Source organism: Amborella trichopoda, chromosome 5 (assembly GCF_054954075.1).
Source record: "Amborella trichopoda isolate Santa Cruz 75 chromosome 5, AtrichopodaSantaCruz75HAP2 v2.0, whole genome shotgun sequence".
NCBI classification, from domain to species: Eukaryota; Viridiplantae; Streptophyta; class Magnoliopsida; order Amborellales; family Amborellaceae; genus Amborella; species Amborella trichopoda.
The window spans coordinates 41,776,287-41,799,614 of NC_142340.1; the positions used below are offsets into that span (position 1 = coordinate 41,776,287).

Genomic DNA, 23,328 nt, shown 5'->3' on the forward strand with positions numbered 1-23,328 from the left:
CTCATACGACTATTGCAGATGCGTGCAGCGGAACCCATATTTATGCACAAAATACCAAAATGATATACGTATGTATGAGAAAACATGCAATAACGCAAATAAAATAAATAACTTATTGATATGAGATTTTACGTGGTTCAAATTTTCAAGCTACGTCCATTGAAGAAAGATTTTAAATCTACTAATAAAAATAATAGTTACAACGTTCTTCCAAGATGCAAACTTTCTTAGGTTGTCTAACAGTTTTTTGAGACTTTATCTCTCAAGGTTTTCCCTAAAATTTTAGTTAAAATATCAAATGCTCCACTTATATGTAGAAATTATAAAGGTCCGTCACCCGTATTTTTTTTAATTTTTCAAAATCACCCCTTGGTCAACCTGAATTTTGACTTTTTTTTAATTTGTTTTCGTTTAAAGCATTACCCTACCAACGAAAAAACCATATAAAATAAAATCAAAATCAAAATTAGGGTTAACCAATGGGCAATTTTGAAAGAAAAAAAATTGGGTTGACCAACCTTCGTAATTTTTGCAAATATTCATATTTTACCTAGAATTTTAGGGTCCGTACGTAAATATTTTATAACATGTAATTCTTAAATAGATCGTAAAATTGCATAACCAAAATATCTTCCTCAACAAATTTTCCATAAAAGGGAACAAATGAAAAGTATGCTCATGCAAGAGCCAAGTCTAGGCGCCATTTTTAGAAGAGGTAATGGAGGTAGTCGTGGCCCTTTCAGCTTAAAGTCCCATAGATATCGAAAAGGCAACTTCACCCACCATTTTTAATGAAAATTTGAATATCAGTGGACACAAATTGGCTTTAGAATGATTCAACAAAATGTTTGGGGAAGTCAACATCTAAGGATTAATTTGACAATGACTAATTACTAAAGTCATTTATTAAAGAAATTTTTTTTTTGCAGGAACCAATAAAAGCCTCTAGGATAAATAAGCATCCATCATTTTATTATAAATTAACTACCAATTATTGGCTGCAAAAAATAAATTTCCTACCTTTGACCATGTCTAAACACTCATTTTCTATGCTTTTTCTTTGCCCGTGTGATCTCACCCAATCACTTGTTTTCTTTTTTTTCGATTGAATGGTCTCCTGTAACTACGATGCGTCTTCAGCGGATGAAAATTTCCAAGTTGTTGAGGTTTAAAAATCACAAAGGATTGGTGTCTCAAGACAATATTTGCTCACACCGGTGAAAATTATTGTGCAAAACAATGTACTAGAAAATTAGTCTTTGGGGTACCTGAAAATACGAAGTCTTCATGAGATATCACCTATTTAATACATTAAAATAACAAAATTTTAAAGTATTAAAGTTGCCTTTTTTATTTTTAAAGGGAAAATGTATTTATTACTGGAAATTGATTTCCAAATAGAGAAAGTAGTTAATGCTGGAAATTTGAGTAAGAGAAAAATGCTTTTTCAAAAGGGTAGGAGAAAGCTATATTTATTGCAATGTTGTCGTATTCGTTTTAGAGCTTTTTTCGGTTTGGTGTGAAAAATGAAGTAATTTGGTGCTTCAGCCGATTCGAGGGAAGACTTCAGGGTTTTTTTTTAATTTAATATAAATAACGTGTATATATATATATATATATATATATATATATATATATATATATATATATATATATATATATATATATATATATATATATACAATGGAAAAATTTTAAATAAAAAAATACTTTTATATAGGTATTTCTTTTCTGACCGAAGTAGCCTGAAATAATAATAAAATAATTATTTTAAAGCAAAATTTGGAGTATAGATCTAATAAGGGCACACATGATAACAATAATAATAAAATAATTCTGATGATGAATAATTATCTGAATACCCCTAAAAATTAAAAGGGTATTTTGGTCATTTAGATTTATAAAAAATATTTATTTTTTGTTTTTCTCAAGTTCGCCCTACTTTTGTGATGGGACGTCAAAAATTTCATCGAAATATATTTTGTAGAAAAAAAAATAAAAAATAAATCAATGTTTAACATGACATTGGGGTATGAACAATCATAGCTTAATCGAACGGCTAAGAAGTAAGATCGCATATAACTTCTACGTTGTTGGGCCACATATAAACGTTTCCCTTTACCCAGAAAAAGATAAGTGCATAATACTAGCGATGTGATGTCATGTCCGATCCAACATCAATACTCACAAATGGACGGCAATAGCGATGCGCTCGTTCATATGAGCCGAACATTACAGGGTCTGGAAGCTATCATCTCCACCATCCATTGCTGAGCTCATATGGTGTAGATCACATGTACCAATACAACAGTGTTAGTGGAATACATGTGGAAGTATCAGTGAAAATGAGCATTAATTTCTCTTAACTTTTTGTAAATCTTAACCACCCCCAACCACAAAAGAAAGAATATTCATACTTTCTCTTTTATTTGTTTGAACTTTGGAAAGGCTTCCCCACTAAATTGTCCAAGAAAAAAAAAGATCAATAATAAAAACAAAAGGGTCGTTTTCCTCTTCCTGATCACCTGCTCAAGCTTCACGTATATTCTGGATTATTTATAACATTAATACCGATATATGTGGCCTATAAATGGATTGCTGCAACTTTCTCTCTTGTATAACAAGCGAATGAACAGGCACTAGCGCGCACACCAGATGGGATTCCTTCAACTTCTATTTCTCTCAGTTCTTGTACCACAACTTCTGAAGTGTGTGGGAGCAGCAAGCAATGTGAGGATTATCCTTACAATGACTCTTGGTTTAATCACTTTTTCCATTCTATGTTCTATTATTTTTATTCATGACTCAGCGATTTTTGTATTTATTTACTTATTTATGGACTGTAATTTCATTTTCCGATAAAGTATTATACATAAGGATCATAGTCCTTTCTATTTTTCAGTTTTGGTAATTTGGCTGGGTTTGAAGAGCCCGCAACCTCATGCTTGCAATTTGGGTGCCTTCAACACGAGCTATCAACTTGAACCCCCGTTGTTTCAGACTTATAATTTTCAAATTTGCAGAAACAGGGGTCTCTTATTTTTGAGAGAAATATGCTTTTTCGAAAAAAAATTTATGTACAGTTCTGATCGATCACGATCATATGACCACATACACAAACAAGCACACAGGGCTTTTAATTTGAGAACCGCAAGATGCACATAGGGCGATCCAATTTCCATTCATAACCAGAGATATGAATCAGCCACTACTCTGCTTTGACAACACACAGAAATGGCTTGGCTTAAGAATCCCTTTACAAATTTTCCGTAGTAGTGAGGATTAAGTTTAGATAACACAGCTAAGTAATTACAGAGGGTGTTTTAGGTGCACATTGTCTACATGGGAGAGAAGCACCATGAAGATCCCGATGTTGTCCGGGACTTGCACCATAGCGTACTCACAACACTGCTCGGCAGGTGTGTCTTCAAATTGCCGACTTTGCCTTTGCCCAGATTTTTCTTTTTTTCTTGTTCCTTTTTGCAGTTCAGGGGTACGAATCGAACATAAAATGAACATAGAATTTAACTTGATAATATTTCCATGTAAAAGTTGTTACCGCTTAATATTTTTGTAGCGAAGAAGCAGCTCGGGAGTCAATGGTGTACAGCTACAGACATGGCTTTTCAGGCTTTGCTGCAAGGCTAACAGAAAATTAAGCAAAGATCCTTTCAGGTAAATAAGTGATGAAATAATTTTATTTAGGATCGTAGGAGAAAACGGAATTTATCAGTACTAACAGCAGTTATTATGTTTCACTTATAGTTTTAAAACTCGAACGAGCCAACTCGGACTCATCCGAGTAACTCGGCCTCGGCCATGGACCGAGGCAAGTTAGTTATACACAATATGTTTAAACTTTAAATATAACTCGCCTCGGCCAAGTCTCGAGTACCTTGGCTGACTCAATTTTTTTAACATTGGTTTCACTCTTAGGAACATAAATCAACAACAAGAATTTTATGAATTAAGAATATAAAGCCCATGTAAGATGTTCCAATGGCCATGGTGCCTTCATGTAGGTAAGGTTATCCCACATATACCATAAGACCCTGAATAAAAGGAAGTCATAATTACTTCTAGGCCTTACACACAAAGTTCAAGAATTATCTAGTCAATAACAATCTTACGACCGCCTGATTTGAAATCTGACGAACAAAAGTGTTTATGATCTCCTTGTATAAAAAGTAAATGATCTCTTCCGTATGTTTTTCCATCCCAATATATGAATGACATCTAGAGCATATACAAGCAATGATCATTTTCTTTGAACTTTCGTAAAAGGAAAATTTGGACTTTGTGTTCTTAAACACTTTGATATGACCATCGAAAATTATTGTTATTGTTATTGTTATTGTTATTGTTATTATTATTGTTGTTATTATTGAAATGGTACATGCATTTTAAATGTGAATGATGCAGGCTTTGAAGGTGTGATACATGTGATCCCAAACCACATATACGAGCTACACACAACTAGAAGCTGGGACTTCCTTGGCCTCAGCCCCAAGTTACTTTCAGCCCTTCTTCATAAGGCCAACTCAGGTGACGGATCATCGTAGGCGTTCTTGACACAGGCATGTGTTTATTCTTCTTCTTTTGTCCTTTTTTTTTTTTGGCGTCGATAAGATGGGAATTAAATCAATGATTCAAAAGTTCTTGATCCATCTCAAAATTGGGTGGGTTAGTTTTAAGACTTAAAATCCTTCTTGTTATATCCACTTTCCTATGAGTTTTTGAATTGCGCCCCACTATATAGTTTAAGATTGACACATACAAATCTTTTCTATTTTTCAATTCCAAAAATATAATAAAATATTGTAGAAATTTTTCTTATGAAAATAAATGAAAAATAAATTTATTGCACCCAAAAAAGAGATGATATAAGTGTGGGTGTTACTGATTAAAAAACTTAGGTCAATAACTACTTTCAAGCACGAGGATAGACTTTGACGTATCACTTTGACGTCTTTTGTGCCTATCCCAAACTTTCCCTTAATTATTTTAAATTTTCACATCTTTTTCCATTAGTATTATTTAATATTAATAATATGTCACCCCAAAATTAGAGACGAATAGTCTAACCTCAATAAAAGATACTATCTTTTACATCTTAATTAAAAAATGCATCAAGACTTTCACACGCCATGCATCGTGTGCTTACTAAGAAAGAGCCTAAACCCTTGAATCCTACCGTAAAAGTTCAGGTAACCATCAAGGACTAGAAAAGTTACAAGTTTAGTAAGAGATATTGAAAAATTCAGTGTAATATTGACATTTAGAAAAAGTTCTGTATATTTTATATTTTAAGCGGAAGTACCTCTTTATTTATTGTCATATTAACCCCAGTTTGGACGTCCAACATCCGAACCGGGTCAAGTGAAAGGCGACTTCGGTTGGATGTTTAGACCAATTAGTTTTTTGCATAAGCACTGAAATCAAGGGTTCAATATATTAACATTCTTTTGGCCAAAAAAAATAAATAAAAACGAGTCAAGTAAGTTCAGACATCCACTATATGAACTAGTGTTATACTAAAAATAGGACAAGTGACTTATTCTTTGTTTTTTTTTTCTTTTTTTGTGTGTGTTTTTTTAGCGTGGGTTGGATTGAATATTTGTCCAAACTGCAGAAAATTCTGGATGACCTCTCTTCAATCCAAAATTTGTATTCCTATTTTACCATAGATATTTCTCTATCAAATAAATTTCATTAGAAACTAGACTCATAATGGAAGTCTAAAAACCTAGTGTGAGCTATAAAAAATTCTGTTAAGAATATAAATAAAATCATGACTTCCAAGTCATGGAAATAGTTTTCATTGTAGAAAACAACACTTGTACACCCTACAATAAGTCACAATAAAACTTCAACGAGAAATAAAATCATATGATTGGTGGGAAAAATCACGCAACTCAATAGGCAGTTCCTGGATTTTGTAGGGTCAGAACTGACACCCTTCATCGTTGAGTTCATAACTCTCAATTCCCTTAGGATCTCCCATTAAAATTTTGCAGGAAGATCCTACTCTTAAAGACACACAATATCACTGAAGTATGTAATAGAAAAATACCTCATTATATTTTTCATATCATTACTCCTAAATAGCCCAGAATACCCATTATGCAGAGTGCCTTTCCGGTGTTGGAATATTTCAGTAATTCTTAACCGTGGATGTATTTCTTGACCACAAAAATCATTAGCTTTCTTATATCTCATTTTCAAACTTGATCTAAACTCAATAAAGAGAAAATATAACTAATGGCATCAAGTATCAATAGCTCTGATAGTAAAGAAAGAAAGACTTATGTGATCTTTTACCGGGGAATAATATATATATATATAATTTTTTTTTTTTTTAATTTCGCCTCTTTTGTTTTGGCAAAAGATCACTTACAAGTGGTCTTATTACAACAACATATACTTCAAAATAAAATCAACATAACAATAAAACCAAGATCTTAAAACTTGTTGGCATTAAAATAACTATGCACTATGCTTGATAATAAAAAATAAGATTACAATAAATAAATAAAAGAGTGTCGAAGATTACCTCAACTGGGCTTATTACACCCCACACCGAGTCACCACCATCCGATGGTGCGGGATCTACGATCTTGCTTCAATCTCAAACCCGGAAAGCAAGTTTAGGCCAAGCGATACCAATGGAACATGAACCCCTTTGATCACAGATTCAAACCCTAGGTAAATTCCCTTACCTTCTTAGGTTGAGAGATATGGATTCTCTTTTTGCTAAATCCTAAAACCCTTAGCCATAAATTCATAGTTGAGAGATAGGAGAGAAAAGAACTCCATAACCTAAACTCTTAGGTTCTTTCACAATATGGGAGAGCGAGATTAAAGTTGAGAGTGGGACATGCCCCCTTTTTTGGCTCTCATGAGAGAGAGATACTTTTCTTAAGAGAGAGAGATAGAAAGATAAGGTGTAAAGATTTTGGGTAGAGACAATCACTTTTTTATAGGTTTGAACAAGATTAGGGTTTCTTAAGGTTTTCCTCAGCTTGTCTCTTCTTGTAAGATTGAACCTAGACCGTCGATCAAGGGTGACTTGTGGGGGGAGAGATCTGAATCATCAATTTCATAAATGGGTCATCAACATTATGGAATGTACATGAACCCTTATCCCCTTTTCTTAAACTACTTTCCCATCAATAGAAATTAGATAAAATAAATTTAATCAAAATATTATGCATACTATAAAATAGCACAAGTCTACTCAATCTTTTCACAAAATCTTTTAAAGATATATCAAGTCAATATCTTCCAACCATATGGTCACATGCCATATAACCACAAAAATACGAAAGAGAATAAGGGTGGGGCGTGCCACCCAAGGGAGGCACTCATGAGCCCCACCTTCTAGAAATACGCCCATGTGAGCAATAGGGCTCTCATGGTATTTTTATATTTTTAAAATTAATAAAAAAAAATTAGAATATTATTTGAATATTTAAACCATTGTAAAATCAATATTTTAATTTTATAAATCCAGAAATTATAAATAAAATATCCAGTGATTCATAAAAATTCAAATAATAATTCTAAATAATTTCTATCGTCAAACAAACACAATTAAATTAATTTGATGGGAAAAATATCCATATGGTATAGGAATTGAATCAACAATCATCAAGCACTCCACCTTTCAACTATGGATTACATACCACATTTGTTTTATCAGACCGATCTAGTGTTTTCCATGACCCACAGTCCAAGCAGAGGCTCATTAGTGGGTCACCAAAGTCTGGCCGATGAGCCAAGGGGTCGCAATCCTATTATATGGATTACAGGTCCTCCCATAAAGATCAGTCATTGTCATCTAGACCTGATGCGACCACAACTCTATGACCCATAGGGGTATATCTCACACAGGCATACGCTTCACCTTAAAAAGTGGATTTCTGGCTTTCCCGAAAGTCTATTGATATGCATGCCGTGTGATGGCACATGGATGAGGCTTTGGCCCCTGTCTCTGTAGGCCACCATTACACACAAGGGTCACACAGTCCCTTGGCTCACTCATCTCGGCATATGCTCCGACCTCATCAAGGGCTAACCTATTAGAACCCTTCTCGATTTGTTCTTTATCCCCAAGTAACATAGGTTTTCCTGAACTGACTGGCCTAGATCGTCAAGCACATATCGGTATCATCAAACATTGTTTGCTTAGTATAGTCCACGGTTGGCCACACTCCCACTGAGTTGATATTCCACCATACCAATTCATTTTACAAGCACTCATAAAACCTTTAAAGGCCACATAAACCCAACAATAAGTTTGAACATCCACTATCTGAACTAGTGTTGTACTAAAAATAGGACAAATTACTGAGTTCCCACATGTCTGCTTCTTCTTCTTCTTTTTCTTGTTTCTGTTTTTGTGCTTTTTCTTTTTTTATCGTGGGTTGGATCGGACACTTGTCCAAACTCATAAGGTGTGGGCGAGTGGATTTGAATGTTCAACATCTAAATGTGTTTTTCACCAAAAAAAAACAAAAAGAAAGACCGCAATTCGGATATCGGATGTCTAAGCTAGAAATAGTTTGGGAATAAAGAAAAAAAAATGGAAAATTAAGACTTGATTGTAAAATAGAAATTATATAAAATTACAAAAAAAATTAATATAAAAAACATAATAGTATTATTTTGTAAATTTCCTAAAATTTCGTAAGATTTACAAATCCATTTGGAAAAATTATGTTTTACATTTCATAATGTTTGGGAGGAGAGAGAAAAAGAAACAAACCCTACTTACTTTTTGTTTTGCCAATTAGCATTCGGAAATGGGAGTGAGACATAGTGTTGAGCAATGGTTTAAAAAACGGATCGGTGACCCTGATCGGGCACCCAAAAGATCGGCGAATCGGCGATCCGGATCGGGAATCGGGTGAATCTGCCAGAATAAAGCTTAAAAAAAATCTGAAAAAATTATTAAAATTCATTATAAATATTGTTTTTTTGGAATTCAATAAGAAATGAGGGTACTCTATTAAGAATTTTCATGTTTTTGAATGAATATGCGAATATTGATATGTTCTTTCCCTGCATGAACCGTCATTCAGCATTTAATTTACATCACACAAAAGGATAAACATGGAATTATCATGGAATAAGTATATCAACATACATGGACTACAATAAAGCATAAATTAGTAACATATGATCTAAAAATAAAATGATTGACGACGTTATTGTTCTTCTTGGTCACGCTGGTGCCATTGATTGAATTCGTTTAACAATTCTTTGATTCAATCTAAAAACGAATCATCGATATTAGTAGGCGTCTGACTATTCTCAAATATCTGAGTGTTAGTGTTTTGTTGTGTTCCTAATCCAAAATCCTCAAAGCTTGTCCATCTTTCATGCTCACCTGCACTGTCGTGCTCATCCCTACACTGTTGCTGTTGGGACTCGATATGTGAATAATATGGCTGGGATAGGGTGGCCTCAGAATCATCATCTCTCTCATTTTCTCTTTGAATAATATGGATTAAAAAAAAAAATTAACAAATTTTCAAACAAATCAATCATGGATTAAAAAAAAAAATCACAAATTTTCAAAAAATTCTATCATGGATTACAAAAAAAAGTTCGATCATGAATTAAAAAAAAAAATCACAAATTTTAAAAAAATTCTATCATGGATTACAAAAAAAAATTCGATCATGGATTAAAAAAAAAAATCACAAATTTTCAAAAAATTCAATCATGGATTACAAAAAATTCGATCATGGATTACAAAAAATTCGATCATGGATTACAAAAAATTCGATCATGGATTACAAAAAATTCGATCATGGATTACATAAAATTTGATCATGGATTACATAAAATTCGATCATGGATTACAAAAAAAAACCAAAAAAAAAAAACAAAAAATTCGATCGTGGATTACAAAAAAAGAAAAAAACAATTCGATCATGGATTACAAAAAATTCAATCATGGATTACAAAAAACTCTATCATGGGTTACAAAAAAAGCAAAAAACAAAAAATTCGATCATGGATTACAAAAAAAAAAACAAACATTTCGATCATGGATTACAAAAAAAAAAAACAAACATTTCGATCATGGATTACAAAACATTCGATCATGGATTACAAAAAATTCTATCATGGGTTAAAAAAAAAAAAAAAAACCAAAAAATTCGATCATGGATTACAAGAAGAAAAAACAAACATTTTGATCATGGATTACAAAAAATTCGATCATGGATTACAAGAAAAAAAAACAAACATTTTGATCATGGATTACAAAAAATTCGATCATGGATTACAAAAAATTCGATCATGATCATGGAATAATAATAAAAAAAAAACAATTCGATCATGGATTACAAAAAAAATCGATCAAGTGTTACAAAAAAATCTATCATGGATTACATAAAAAAAAAAAAAAAAAAAAAAAAAAATAAATTGTGTTCTTCCATACGGGACTCGCCGATTCACTGTACGAGACTCGCCGATTCCGTACAATGAATCGGCGAGTCACTGTGCCGAATTATCCTGTTCTCTCTAAAACCGGATGATTCCTGTTTTTTTCACCGATTTGATCCGTCCATGACGATTCCCGAGTTGAACCGGGCGAGTCCGGTTCGGCTCGGCGTTTTTTTAAACACTAATGTTGACCATCGAAACCCTAATTAATTAAAAGTTGAGGCCAAAAGTCCGTTTTATATAATGACCTGCATGACACGCGACCTTTGATTCATTTAATCAAGTTATATGTACTATTTACGCTTATGTCCATTAGCATAATTTTAGAAGTTTTTGTTCTTGTCCAAGTAATCATGAAACGGGCCTGTTTCTCATTAGCAACCCCATTATTGCTGCTGCTGCTACTAAAATAAAGGGCAAGAATGCTCTTATCTATTAATTGTAAAAAAAAAAAAAAGAATGACCTTATATATATACAATGCACAGATTTTTTTAGCTTCTAATCATCATCTTTAAAACTAATAATTGGAACTATCCTTTATAACTTTGTTTTTTATAATTTTTTGGTTCTATTCCAACTGTTATCCTCATCATCATTAGAACCTTTTTCAAAATATTTGGAGTTGGCTGGTTTTATTTCAACGGTCATAAGCTAAAATTACAACAAGATTTGTGTATTTAAGATATATAGGAATACCACCAATCCCCCTCCTCTCCTCCCCCACCCCAACCCCCAAATAAAAAATAAGAAAGGGGAAATTTATCAAACTATACTTAAAATGTGGACTATTGAACTTCTTACAGCCAGTTTTTTTATCTGATTACACATAGTTCAGCATTCTCTTCATCAAATTTCAAGTAGCCCATCCGATGATACATCAAAATAGGTTTTAAGACAAAAGATTACGCTTAAGGTAAAATGCCGAATAGTTCAACTTTTAGTGCATTTTAATAAAGAAAAATAGTTTAAAACTTTCTTCGAACTTCTTGGGGTTAAATCTTACACCTCTCATTCAAACAAGATGTCTTCCCACATGCCAAAGGCCCACTTTGTCTATTCATTGAAATAATGTCAGGGTGGGGCTGGCCCGATCTATCAGCCCAGCCCAATTTCGCTTGATTATTAATTCGACCCAGATTGCGCCAATGAGGCTCAGTTCGACTAGCTAGAGCCTGTCGTAAGGATAAGCCGAGCTAGAGGCTCCAAAACCTTAGACCTTCAGGTCTCCAAAACCTCATGGATCCTTTGATGAATTGGACGGATAATCCCCTCCCCACATCTGGTTGGGAGGAGTATCCATGTCATCTTCCCTTTAAACAATGTGAGGGATTCAGCCGAGTACCCTCGAGTTATGTGCAAATTAGGGCATACAACAAAGAAACCCCCATGAAAGAAGAAATAATGATTTGTGTAAATCACCTAGTGGTAAAATTTGTGGATTGTCGTGTCGATTCGAATGAATCAATCCTTTCACCTAACACAAGAGTTAAATCTTTGCCTACTAGGCAAGAGTAGCAAGTTATAAATTAAATCTTTGCCTACTAGGCAAGAGGATAGCAAGTTATAAATTATGTCTCGATAGGACAAGCATTTCTACTATATTAAGCGGTTAATGGTGGCATTACTATCACCTTTTTTGTAGTGACGAAATATTGTCTGTGTTTCTCATCCTTTGCTTGTATGAACCAAAGGGAAAGATGACTTTGGGTGGCTCCAAATTTGAAACCAAGTGGATAAATTAGGAATTTCTTTCAAGTGGATTCATTGGATCCATTCATTAGTAGTGTTGAGTAGTATAGCTGACCTTCCTCCGAGGTTGCCTTGCAGTTTTGATCAAAAAAGACATGCTACATATCAAAAATAAAAAAGTAATAAAAGTGAAAATATTATACAAATTTTTTTATATGATTTATATGTATTTGTACATATCAAAAATAAAAAACTAATAAAAATTGAAAATATTATATAAATTTTTTATATGATTTAGATGTGTTTTTGCCGTAAGTACTATTTTTTTTTAAGTATCCCAAACTATAAATAGGTTTTTTATTTACAGTATTTCAATCCCTAAAAATAACGTGCATCGTATCACATCATCGAGACCCTCCATTTTCAAGTGTTCATAGGTCCTTGAGATATGTACCATTTGTTAAATTCTACAATCAATAATTATGAATAGAATTTAGAGCCATCATAAATATTTTTGTGGACAAGGTTTTGAGGTGAGGCTTTACATTTTCTCATAAGGCCTAGGCTTTATAGAAATTGCATCCCCTAACTAAAACGTAGTTGTGTTCCAGGAGTGTGGCCTGAGTCAGAGAGCTTCAATGACAAGGGCATGGGTCCCATCCCTGGCCGTTGGAAGGGAATCTGCCAACCAGGCCAGCAATTCAACTCATCAAATTGCAATCGCAAGCTCATCGGTGCTCGTTGGTTCGTCAAAGGGCTCGAAGCCGAGCTAGGAGAACCCGTGTCCACTGCTGACCCTACCGAGATAGTGTCTGCTCGTGACATTAATGGCCATGGCACGCACTGTGCCTCCACAGCAGTGGGCTCTCCAGTAGCATCCGCAACGTATCGTGGGCTAGCGGTTGGAGTGGCCCGGGGTGGAGCACCGCTTGCTCGCCTTGCTGTGTACAAGGTCTTGTGGACGTTAGGCGGGTCCGCTGCAGACATACTGAAGGCCATTGACTATGCCATCCATGATGGGGTTGATGTCCTGTCTATTTCCCTTGGCATTCGCACTCTACCCCTTTACTCTTATGTGGACGAAGGTGACGGCATAGCCATTGGCGCATTCCATGCCATGGCTCGAGGAATCACGGTCGTATGTTCAGCGGGAAATGAAGGGCCTGAACCTCGAACAGTCAAGAACACTGCACCTTGGATCATAACAGTTGCTGCTAGCACCATTGATCGCGCATTCCCCACTGCCATCACTTTGGGGAACAATCGTACATTCTTGGTATTCAAATTTTTGGAGAATCTCAACTTAATCTTCGAAAACAATTTTTTCACATGAGCATTTTGATTGTTGTGATGTAGGGTCAGGCCATGAATACTGAGAAAACATTGGAAGCATTTGTTGGGTTGGAGGAATCAATGAACCTTGCTACAAATAGTAGCTTTGGACCTCTAGCTAGGTATGTAAAGAAGGAGATGGTTTTGATAAGGTTGAAAATTTACATAAATTTTGATAAAGATGTTGCTTAAAACCCCATAAAAAAAAGCAGATCAAGTTCAGGAAAACCTTGTAAAGGTTCCTACTGCACAATTTTAAGCTTTAAAAATAGTGTAAAATAAACACCTAAAACGGGGATCTAGATAAAGGTTTGCAAGATTGACCATTTTTAAGCCCTAAAATCTCTTCTTTCTTTTTTTTTTTTTAGATCCATAATAATCGAGGTGGAGATGATATTGGAACTATGTTTTCTAAAGAGATTTAAGGTCCATTTATAAAAAGAACAAGTTTATATAAAGGTGAGGCCCCAAATCTCAAAAAATCACTAAAAGAAGTTGTTTCGAACTTAAAAAAAAAAACTCTCAATTCCATCATTTCGACTTCAAGATTTATGGAAATGAGAAAAAATAAATTTCAAATTTTAGAAATAGTGGATCTTTTAATACATATCTAGACCATCAATTTTCAAGATTTTCAAGTGTTCATATATCTGCTCGATCTATACTATGTTTTAACCTTTAAATTTTTAGACTTGGAGATTAAATAAATTTTTAGGCCATCATAAAGATTTATGATATTAAAAAGATATATTTTCGGCACTGTTTGAAGGTGTACCTTACTTTGATTGTTTAGGGCCTCGGCCTTATACAAACTACACCCTTTATAATAATAAAAAGCCAAGACTCACTGCAATGCTTTTACTATTCTTTCTTTAAAGAGGAAGGCACCCTTTTTTTCTTAGAGGTTTTTCAAAGTTGGGTAGAATGATGTCAAATTAGGCCCAACAAGGCTCCCATCCATCTAACCTAGGGCCAAATTGTCACAAAAATACATAAAAACATTCCCTGACCTTGAGCAATGACTCTAGGGGCCAAGGTACTGGGTTTTAAATTCAATTGCTCAATTGTTTGAGTTGGACACCTGGTTTTAATTACCTAGCCACTGAATGTTGATTGTTCCATTCAAAACCTGGGTTAATTGCAATCTCAGTCTAACTAGCCAAGTTAAGCTGTGTTGAAACCAGCCTACTAAACCCTATGAATGGTCCATTTGTCCTGCGTATATTACACAAATTGAAGTCTGGCTCAGTCCAAAGAGTCCCTTGAGGGACCAACACCTAGCCTGTGTTGGGACTTCCCTGTCTCATTCACAAACTAGTTTTCCTATTTTCTAAAGGAAAAAATTCATATGAGGTTGCAACTTTGTAGGATATAACTAAGGTGCATCTCAAAAATCAAGTACAAAAGAGTATTATGAAGTTGGAAAACCTTTCGATTGATTATCTCGACCTCAAGATGTATGGATATATAAAAAAATATCATGTCTTAAAAATAGTGTATCTTCTAACAAGTTTTTTGGAATGTCTATTTTCAAGATTTTTAAGTATTTATATATCTGTTCGATCTGCATTGCTTTTTAAATTTTAAAAGTTGAATACAGATTTTCAATCTATTGTAAAGTTTTCAACATCAGAACTACATCTTCTGACAAAATCTAAAAATGCACCTTACTAATATATTGCGAGGTGGGCAACTTGTACAAACCTCACTCTTTTTAAAACCATAAAAGGTGAGTAGGTCCCCTTTAGTATTCAATAAATGTCCATAGTCTACTGAGGGATACTGTAAATACTAATATGATGATGCTACATTGTATTTTCAAATATTATCCTAACCTTTTCAAAAAATGACTTTCGAACCTAAATTGTAAGAAAGTTTTGGATGCATTTATTGATTTATGGTTTTCTAGTATTTTGAGTAAGTTTAACCTCTAGAAACATTGTGATTTAATAACAATTTTCCCCTTTCAAAATCATTTTCACCTTTTTATATTTTTTTTCTTTTTTCTTTTCTTTTTTTTGGGGGGGAACTGGGTTTGAGTGTTAAGAGGTTAACTACTTTGTATACCACACCTAAAGGGAGGATATAATTTATAACGGGTAATGATATTTGTTTTGTAAAATGTGGTTGGAGTGATATTTATGTAAAAGGATTGTATAACCATTCATTTTTTGTACAAAAATGTCACAATTGTTTTTAACCACTGGATGTGAAATCTACCATACTAAAATATACCACAGCTTTCGAGAAATTTGTTTTGGATATTGTGCTTAATTAGTGTCACATCACCATCGATTTGATTTCACATCCCATAGTTGACAATGATTGTGAGCTTTTTGTATCAAAAATAAATGGTATCATCATATATATTTTCTTATGCAAATTCATATTTCTAAAATCCAATGTCCTCAATGAATCAACTGTGTATCAGTTTCGAGAACATTGGGTATTTATAACATTCACACACACATCAATTACCTTTCTTTCTTTCCTTTTTCTCCTTTTTTGAACTTCAAAGAGTGGAGTCCTTCTAATGCTAAGAATATGCAGGCGTTGCTTGAGTGGATTTTTAAGGCCTGGGTTAGCTAAAGGGAAGGTTGTTCTCTGTTTCGCACCTAGCACTACCCAAGCATCCCAAGCAGTTCCTTCAGCGGGGGGAATAGGTGCCATCTTTGTGCAACAATCAAACAACATCTTAACTCCATGCACACCAATTCCATGCACTCAAGTGGATTACCAAGTTGGCACTCAGATACTTTCTTACATCCCAAAGTCCAGGTAAGCTCACTCCTTAGAAATAATGTTTTATTAAAGACTCAGTTACATTTTGAGAGCTTAGAGTTCTTTTTTTTTTCTTTTTTCTTTTTTTTTTTTCTTTTTTTTTTTTTTTGACAAGAGTATTTAACTTTTATTGCAATAAGTCAAAACAAAATAAATTGGTTAAAGTAGAACAGAGGAAATAATTAACCATCAAGATCCACCCCTTTTTTAGCCAACTCATCAGCAGCCAAGTAAGCCTCCCTGTAGACATGGTGAAAAAATACCACCATGGAGGACAAGGAATCCATGATCCGTAACCATACAGCTCTAAGTCACAATGGGGTTTTAAAAATATGAGACCAACAGTTGATAATATTGAGAGAATCCCCTTCAACAATCAACGCATTTCCCAAACTTTTCTCTTTCCATATCAAACACCCCTGTAATAAGGCAGCCAATTCAGCGTGATTAGATGTTACAAACCCACACAGGCCAACAAAGCAAAATAATACAGACCCCTCACTACCCCTACAAACACCACCAATTCCAGCATTCCTAGTATATCCAAACGAAGAACCATCAAAATTAAGCTTAAAGCTACCTTCTATTGGAGAGATCCATATCAATCTCGATCAAATCTTAAGGAAGCGGTAATTTATCAAATTTTCCAAGTTATAGAAAACATCAACTTTAGAAACCTCAAACCCCTCCTTCGTCACTCTGAACCAATTCCAAACCGTATTCAAAATTCTATTTCTGATTTCCAATAAATCCAATGATACTCCATCAAAAGGTCTTTCATAGTATTCAATTACATTAGTTTGTTTTGTTAATTAAAAAATTTATTGTGTCTTATTTATATGCTTCTTTGCATCTCTACTCTCTACATGTGCTGTCTACTTTTTTCTCAATGTAAAAATATTCAATGTGACCTAAATACACATCCCCCTTTATTTAAAAGATATATGAACTTCTCATGTCTAAAAGGCAAATTTTGGACTGACATTAGCATGTACCTATCCGCGCCTATATGCTGCTATCCACCAAGTACGTCATTTCCTTTTTGTACCCTTCATGTTAAAAATCGTCTTATTATTTTATTTTTTATTTTTTTGGTAAGAAACTCTTAGGTCCTATTTGGATGACACTTAATTTTCTATGGAATATTTAATTGTATCTAAAATTAGTTAATGTGGTTTGTATAAGGCTGAGGCCCTAACAAGCAAACTAAGGTCCACCTTCAAATATTACTAAAATATATTGTTTTAGTATAAAAAATATTTATGATAACCTTAAAATTTATTTCAACTTGAATTATAAAATTAAAAGATTAAAAAATAGTGTAGATCAAGCAGATCTATGAACATTTGAAAATCTTGACAATTGAGGGGATAGATGATACAAGATGCACTATTTCTAAAACGTGAAATCTATTTTGTTTTCTCGTATCAATACATCTGGAGATTGTGATGATTGAATTGAGGGATTTTTATTATTGAAATATTTATCATCTAATGAATGTTTTAGGTGCACCTTAATTTGATTGTTTAAGGTTTCAACCTTTTATAAACATTTTTCAAAATTAACATGTACTCTGAATAGTGTTATTTTGTTAGTTGTTTGGTACATAATTGCATAATATTATTTAAATATTTAATTTTTTTAGTGATTTTCTATAATTTTTAGTTATTTCTAGCTCATGACATATGATGTTCAACAATTTTTGTGAATAAAGTAAAAACAGTTTCTCAAAAAGATAAACTTATATATAAAAATGCCTATAAGGTTATCTCATATATTATGATGGACATAACTAAAAGCATATAACCTATTATCTGGACTAACTTTATTGTGATAATGAGTACATCCAAATGGGCCCTTACATTTGTCACTTATTGATTAACTTAACGAGCCAATTCACCTCTAATACTTTCACTCGCCTACTGTCCAGAAAGCGTTTCCCTGATGTGTTTGAGCTATCTTCTCTTCACTATCATATTTTACAAGCTATCTTGCCCTCTATCTTAGAATTCCATCCTTCTAGAATATCATTAAAATAAATAAAAATATAAGAGCCTATATGCTTCATGCTCTATGAACCAATTCTAGGATTGATAGTTGAGGTATACAGTCCATTTGTTTTTGGGCAAGCAAATAATGGACTTCAACAAAGGAATGCTTCATTTCAATAGTTTGTTCTTATAAAGGACATTCGAGGCAAAATATATTGCATTTATTATATTGGTGATGTAGTCATGATAATCCTATTTGAAAATCATTTGAGAACATTTTTTGCCCTTTTTTTCTTCTGAACATGCCTAGAGGGAGTGGGAGTCAGTGTTAAAAAAATTTGGAAATGGATCCTAAGTCGGCGAGGGTCCAATTTTGATTTTGCTAGTAGTTGGGCTAGGTTATAATTCACAAAGAAATAAGGAAAACAGATGATCGGATGTATTGGGCGGATTCTAGAATTTTCTATCGGAATTGTCCACCTAGTTCTGATCCAACTCAATTGATTCCCATTCAAGGCCGAAGAATTTTGAATTATTGGTTCACATAGTTATAACTCTTGCCAACATTTGTTGCATTTTACAGCTGTGATTTGCCCAAAAGTGTGCCTGAAAGATTTTAATGAAGAAATGACTCTAACTGAAATGAAACTACAGAACACATAAATGGGAAAACGAAACTCAATCTTGATCGTTATGGTACGGATCATGAGTTTCTTATGTTGAACATTGGATTTAGGGAGGATTTCTAAGGGACCTTAGGCACATTATTTACTTTACATCCCAGTTCATTTTGTATAAACAAGGACCATCCTTGTATCAAAGATGTAGTATAAAAGTGACCCTCACATAAGCCAAATGGTTTAATGAGACTCACCTAGTAAAGTTGAGTCTAAGCTGCAATTACTGTTAGTAATCAAGCTTGCTTGCTTGCTTCTTTGTGTGTGGACTAGCTTGTTGTTGTTTTAAGTTCCCTCTGGATGAATTTTGTTCCGAAGTGTCCAAAAGATCCCCTCCCTTTGACTAGAGTGGTTTTATAGACTTTAAGAGAGATATGGTTGAAGAACATAAGTCTTTGTCCAACTTTTGTTGATCTCTAGCCGTTCCTTCTTCAATTCAAAAGGCCGATGACGCTTAGATTGAATCATTTGTTATTTGAATTTGAACTATAAATGTTTTGATCACGGTTCTTGTTCGACAGTCAACTTGTCCTATAAACTTTGACCAAATGTTCTCGTGTGGTGAGACAGTTTAATAACTTATTCAGAACTTCCTTGTTTTTCACTTAAGACCCATGGGTTTTTTATACCCATTTCATTCCTCTGAAAGAGCTTTATACTCATATGTGCATGATTTGTTGAACACCATATCTTGATAATTGGTTGTTTCAATGGACCTTCTGGTAATAAAAATAGCATAGGTCCTTCTCAAGGCTCTACCTCTTGGAAATTTTTATTGGAGATTTTTAGTGGCACCAAACACACCCAAACATGTTGCTCTAATAGTATCTCAAACTATTGGCAAGAATATACCACTCCATTAGACATCATTGTGGTATACCTTTTTATCTTTTGAAGTAAAGTTAGCAGATATAGATATTTATGGGCTCACTGAGGAGCAGATATGGAGACTTATGGGCTCATTGAGGTTACGACTCCTAATAACGCAGAATGGCAGACAAGAATAAATATAGCAGACCCCAAAAAAATTGAGAAAAGAATTTGATGATGATGATGAAGTAAGGTGAGCATCTGTTATTGTATAGATGATCAACTATTTATTGACTTTGTGACAAGCAGAATATTCCTATAAAGATAAGTCACGTTGCAAGATACAATAATGACACCAACAATGATCACCATTGCAGTTCTATGTAATGCGAGAACCTGCTTACACGGTAAATGAATATACTAATAGTAACTTGGTTCCCTTACTAAATGGACTTTTAAATTGCAAATTCTCATAATACATGGCCTCTTATTCTATGTTAAATATTTTATCAATGTAGTCATATGAGCTTACCCTACAATAGATTAATGTTTACAAATATAGCCAAGTCTGCTCTAATGATATACAACAATGAGCTTAGAGTCTCATTCCACCCAAAAAAAAAAAATTCTCAATAATTAGTTACATATTACAATTTAATGAACTTTTATCGGATCGTCAAAGCATAAGATGTTTTAGCATAATACATAAAGAAAGAGAGCTAAACCCTAAGTGAGGATCACCCTACTCACCACCAAAACCCTGTGGGATTAAGTTAATCATCCTCAAGGAAAGAACATTGTGAATACTTATTCTTTACTGTTATAACTAGAGAAACTAAGGAGAATTTCAAGCCATCCACAAAGATGCATATGACCTAATTTATGAAATTTTTATATACTTTCTCTGAAATGGAAATGGAGTTATTCCAATCTTGGGTTCAAAGTTCCTAATCGAAGTTGGGTTACTAACCTATCAAATCCTTGAAAATTTCGCTACTAGTGTAATGAATTTTGAAAATAATTGTTGATTCCTAGTTCAAGTTTTGAAACTCGAATTAAAAGATCAGTGGCATGCAGTTCTCCAGTGGTGAAGATAAGTCATTCAAAGACATTAATAGGAAGCATAAAATCACCCAAAGTGGCCATCTTTTCCTCACGAGGACCCAATTCCTTATCTCCAACTATTTTAAAGGTAAATGGTTGCTCACTTTTCTCTCTTTAAGGTGATTGAAAAAATTACCATACTCATGTTACAATAGCAGCAATATCTTGTGCTTTCAACAATTTGATACCAAAAATGGACAAGTTTAGGCACAAATTTTGCAAAGGATTCCCTTTCATCTAAATTTTTTACCATGGTGACATTGCTCATACAAAAATTTTGATCACAAAATCTAGTTTTGGTTTCAAGATCATGATTTTCAAGCCATCCTACTACTATTGCACAAGTGATTAACTTTAAACAAATGGTGAGTATATGCATTTCTATAAATAACAAAGTTGAAGACGCAATTGTATTTTGAATGCAACCTTCAAGCATGCATGGTGAATCATATGAAATCAATGGCATACAAATGTCATAGAATAAGCCCATTTAACTTTGAGACAGTATGAGATCTATTTGTTTTTTTTCATGGAACAGCCAGATATAACTGCTCTTGGGGTCTACATTTTGGCTGCGGCACCAACGTCAGACTCGACAAGCGACAAGTTTGTATTCATGTCAGGAACCTCAATGTCATGCCCCTATGTAGCCGGCCTAGTCGCTTTGCTCAAGTCTATCTATCCCAATTGGTCTCCTGCTGTAATAAAATCCGCTCTTGTCACCACTGGTGCATCTCTCTCTCTCTCTCACTCATGAAAGATCAATTTTGGCATTTGAACCTAAGATGTAGAGCTTCAATTGTCAACAACCCAACCATTGATGCCCATACCAATTGATATCATTTTCTCCATCCGACAAAGGACCATGTTAAGCCATTTATGAAAATCCCTCATAGTTGCAAGTTGGATCCAGTTCAAATTGGTATTGGTTTTGACCCAGTGTTTCAAAACTCGAATCAGGCTCTGACTCATCAAGGTCTGCTTCAGATTTAGGCTCTCGAGCATTCCCTAGTTGAATCAAGCTATATTTTACAATGAAAATAGTAAAAAGAAAGAAACAAAAAGCTAATAACTACTAGACTTGGAGCAATTATGGGGTTCCTCGAACAGTAATCACTTTGCTCCAGATCCCAACCTGACTTAGGGGAATCCAATTTGGCTTTGAAATTTTTTCATCACTAATTTGGACAACTGTTTAACCCCTTAAAAACCCAGACTTTACCTGTTTGGTTGAGTCACTCGTTTAGTTTTGGAAGCAAAAAATGACACACATAGTTGCCTGATTTCACATTTGCAACTACTGGTATTTTTCTTCTTCAATTTTTTTTTTCTCTTGCCAAAAGTAAATGATTTTATAGTATGCAATCTTTTTGTAAAATGCCCTTGTTTATCTAAAAAATTAATGACGAGCTACTGGTTATTTGCTAAAAAAAATGGCCTATCCAGGTAGTAATTTGATGTTTATGATGGCTTCTCGCAAATCCACTAGAAGCCACATGGACCCTCATGCTCTTTAGCATATACCTTAATTAACTTGTGCTAAAGAAAAAAGAATTATAAATTGTAAAATTCAAAAAACTAAGAGATACAAAAATGGATGCCTTGTGGATTTAAAAAAAAAAAAAAACATAGAATCAGGTATATGCATATGATCATATATCTATCATTTGAATATATATTACAATCAATTGACTGCAAATACGTTCCAATTGAAGCATCAACAATAGAAAAAAATGAAGAGCCAATGCTAGCAGAGGGAAGTCCCCGCAAGGTGGCCGACCCCTTCGACTACGGTGGTGGCCATGTGATCGCTAACCTAGCTGCTGATCCCGGTCTCATTTATGACATGGATATTTCTGACCATATCATGTTCCTCTGTGCCATGGGCTACAACAATTCTGCCATCTCATTCGTCGCCTCAGAAAAAATCTCCTGCCCTAAGGAGCCCCCCTCAATACCAAATCTAAACCTACCCTCTATTGTACTTCCTGAGCTTAAAACTTCAGTGACCATTACAATAAAGGTTACCAATGTGGGTGAGGTCCATTCAGTCTACCAAGCTATGGTTTTGTCTCCTACTGGTGTGAAAGTAGTAGTGGAACTTGCAGTTTTATACTTCAATAATGCAACCAAAGTGCTTCCTTTCAAGGTGACCTTCACAGTGGTACACCAGATGTAGGGGGACTATACCTTTGGGAGTTTGATTTGGAGTGATGGCGAGCACTTTGTTCGTAGCCCGATTGCTGTACGCAGGGTGATGTACGACTCCTATGCAGATATCTATTGAAGTTCAACAAATATTCTTAACTAAGTGCCTTTTAAAATAAGTTGTACCTCAAAAATCTATCCGAAAAAGTTACTCAAATACTGAAAAACTCTCAAATTGATCATCTCGACCTCAAGTTGTATGAACATGAATAAAAAACTTTGAAGTCTTAAAAATACTACATCTTATCTAGACGATCTATTTCAAGATTTTTAAGTG

At 34.1% G+C, this 23,328-nt stretch overlaps 1 protein-coding gene across 1 annotated transcript; it reads left to right on the top strand.

Annotated features, from left to right (window-relative positions):
• Positions 1-2,617: 2,617 nt before the first annotated feature.
• Positions 2,618-23,150, top strand: LOC18424972 (subtilisin-like protease SBT3.5). Its single transcript, XM_088867945.1, is given in 11 exon segments — positions 2,618-2,730; positions 3,328-3,419; positions 3,578-3,675; positions 4,423-4,548; positions 4,551-4,577; positions 12,760-13,424; positions 13,505-13,602; positions 16,031-16,258; positions 20,817-20,931; positions 21,382-21,571; positions 22,559-23,150. Coding segments are annotated over 11 exon segments (2,286 nt in total). The 5' UTR covers positions 2,618-2,655; the 3' UTR covers positions 23,131-23,150.
• The last annotated feature ends 178 nt before the right edge of the window (positions 23,151-23,328 follow it).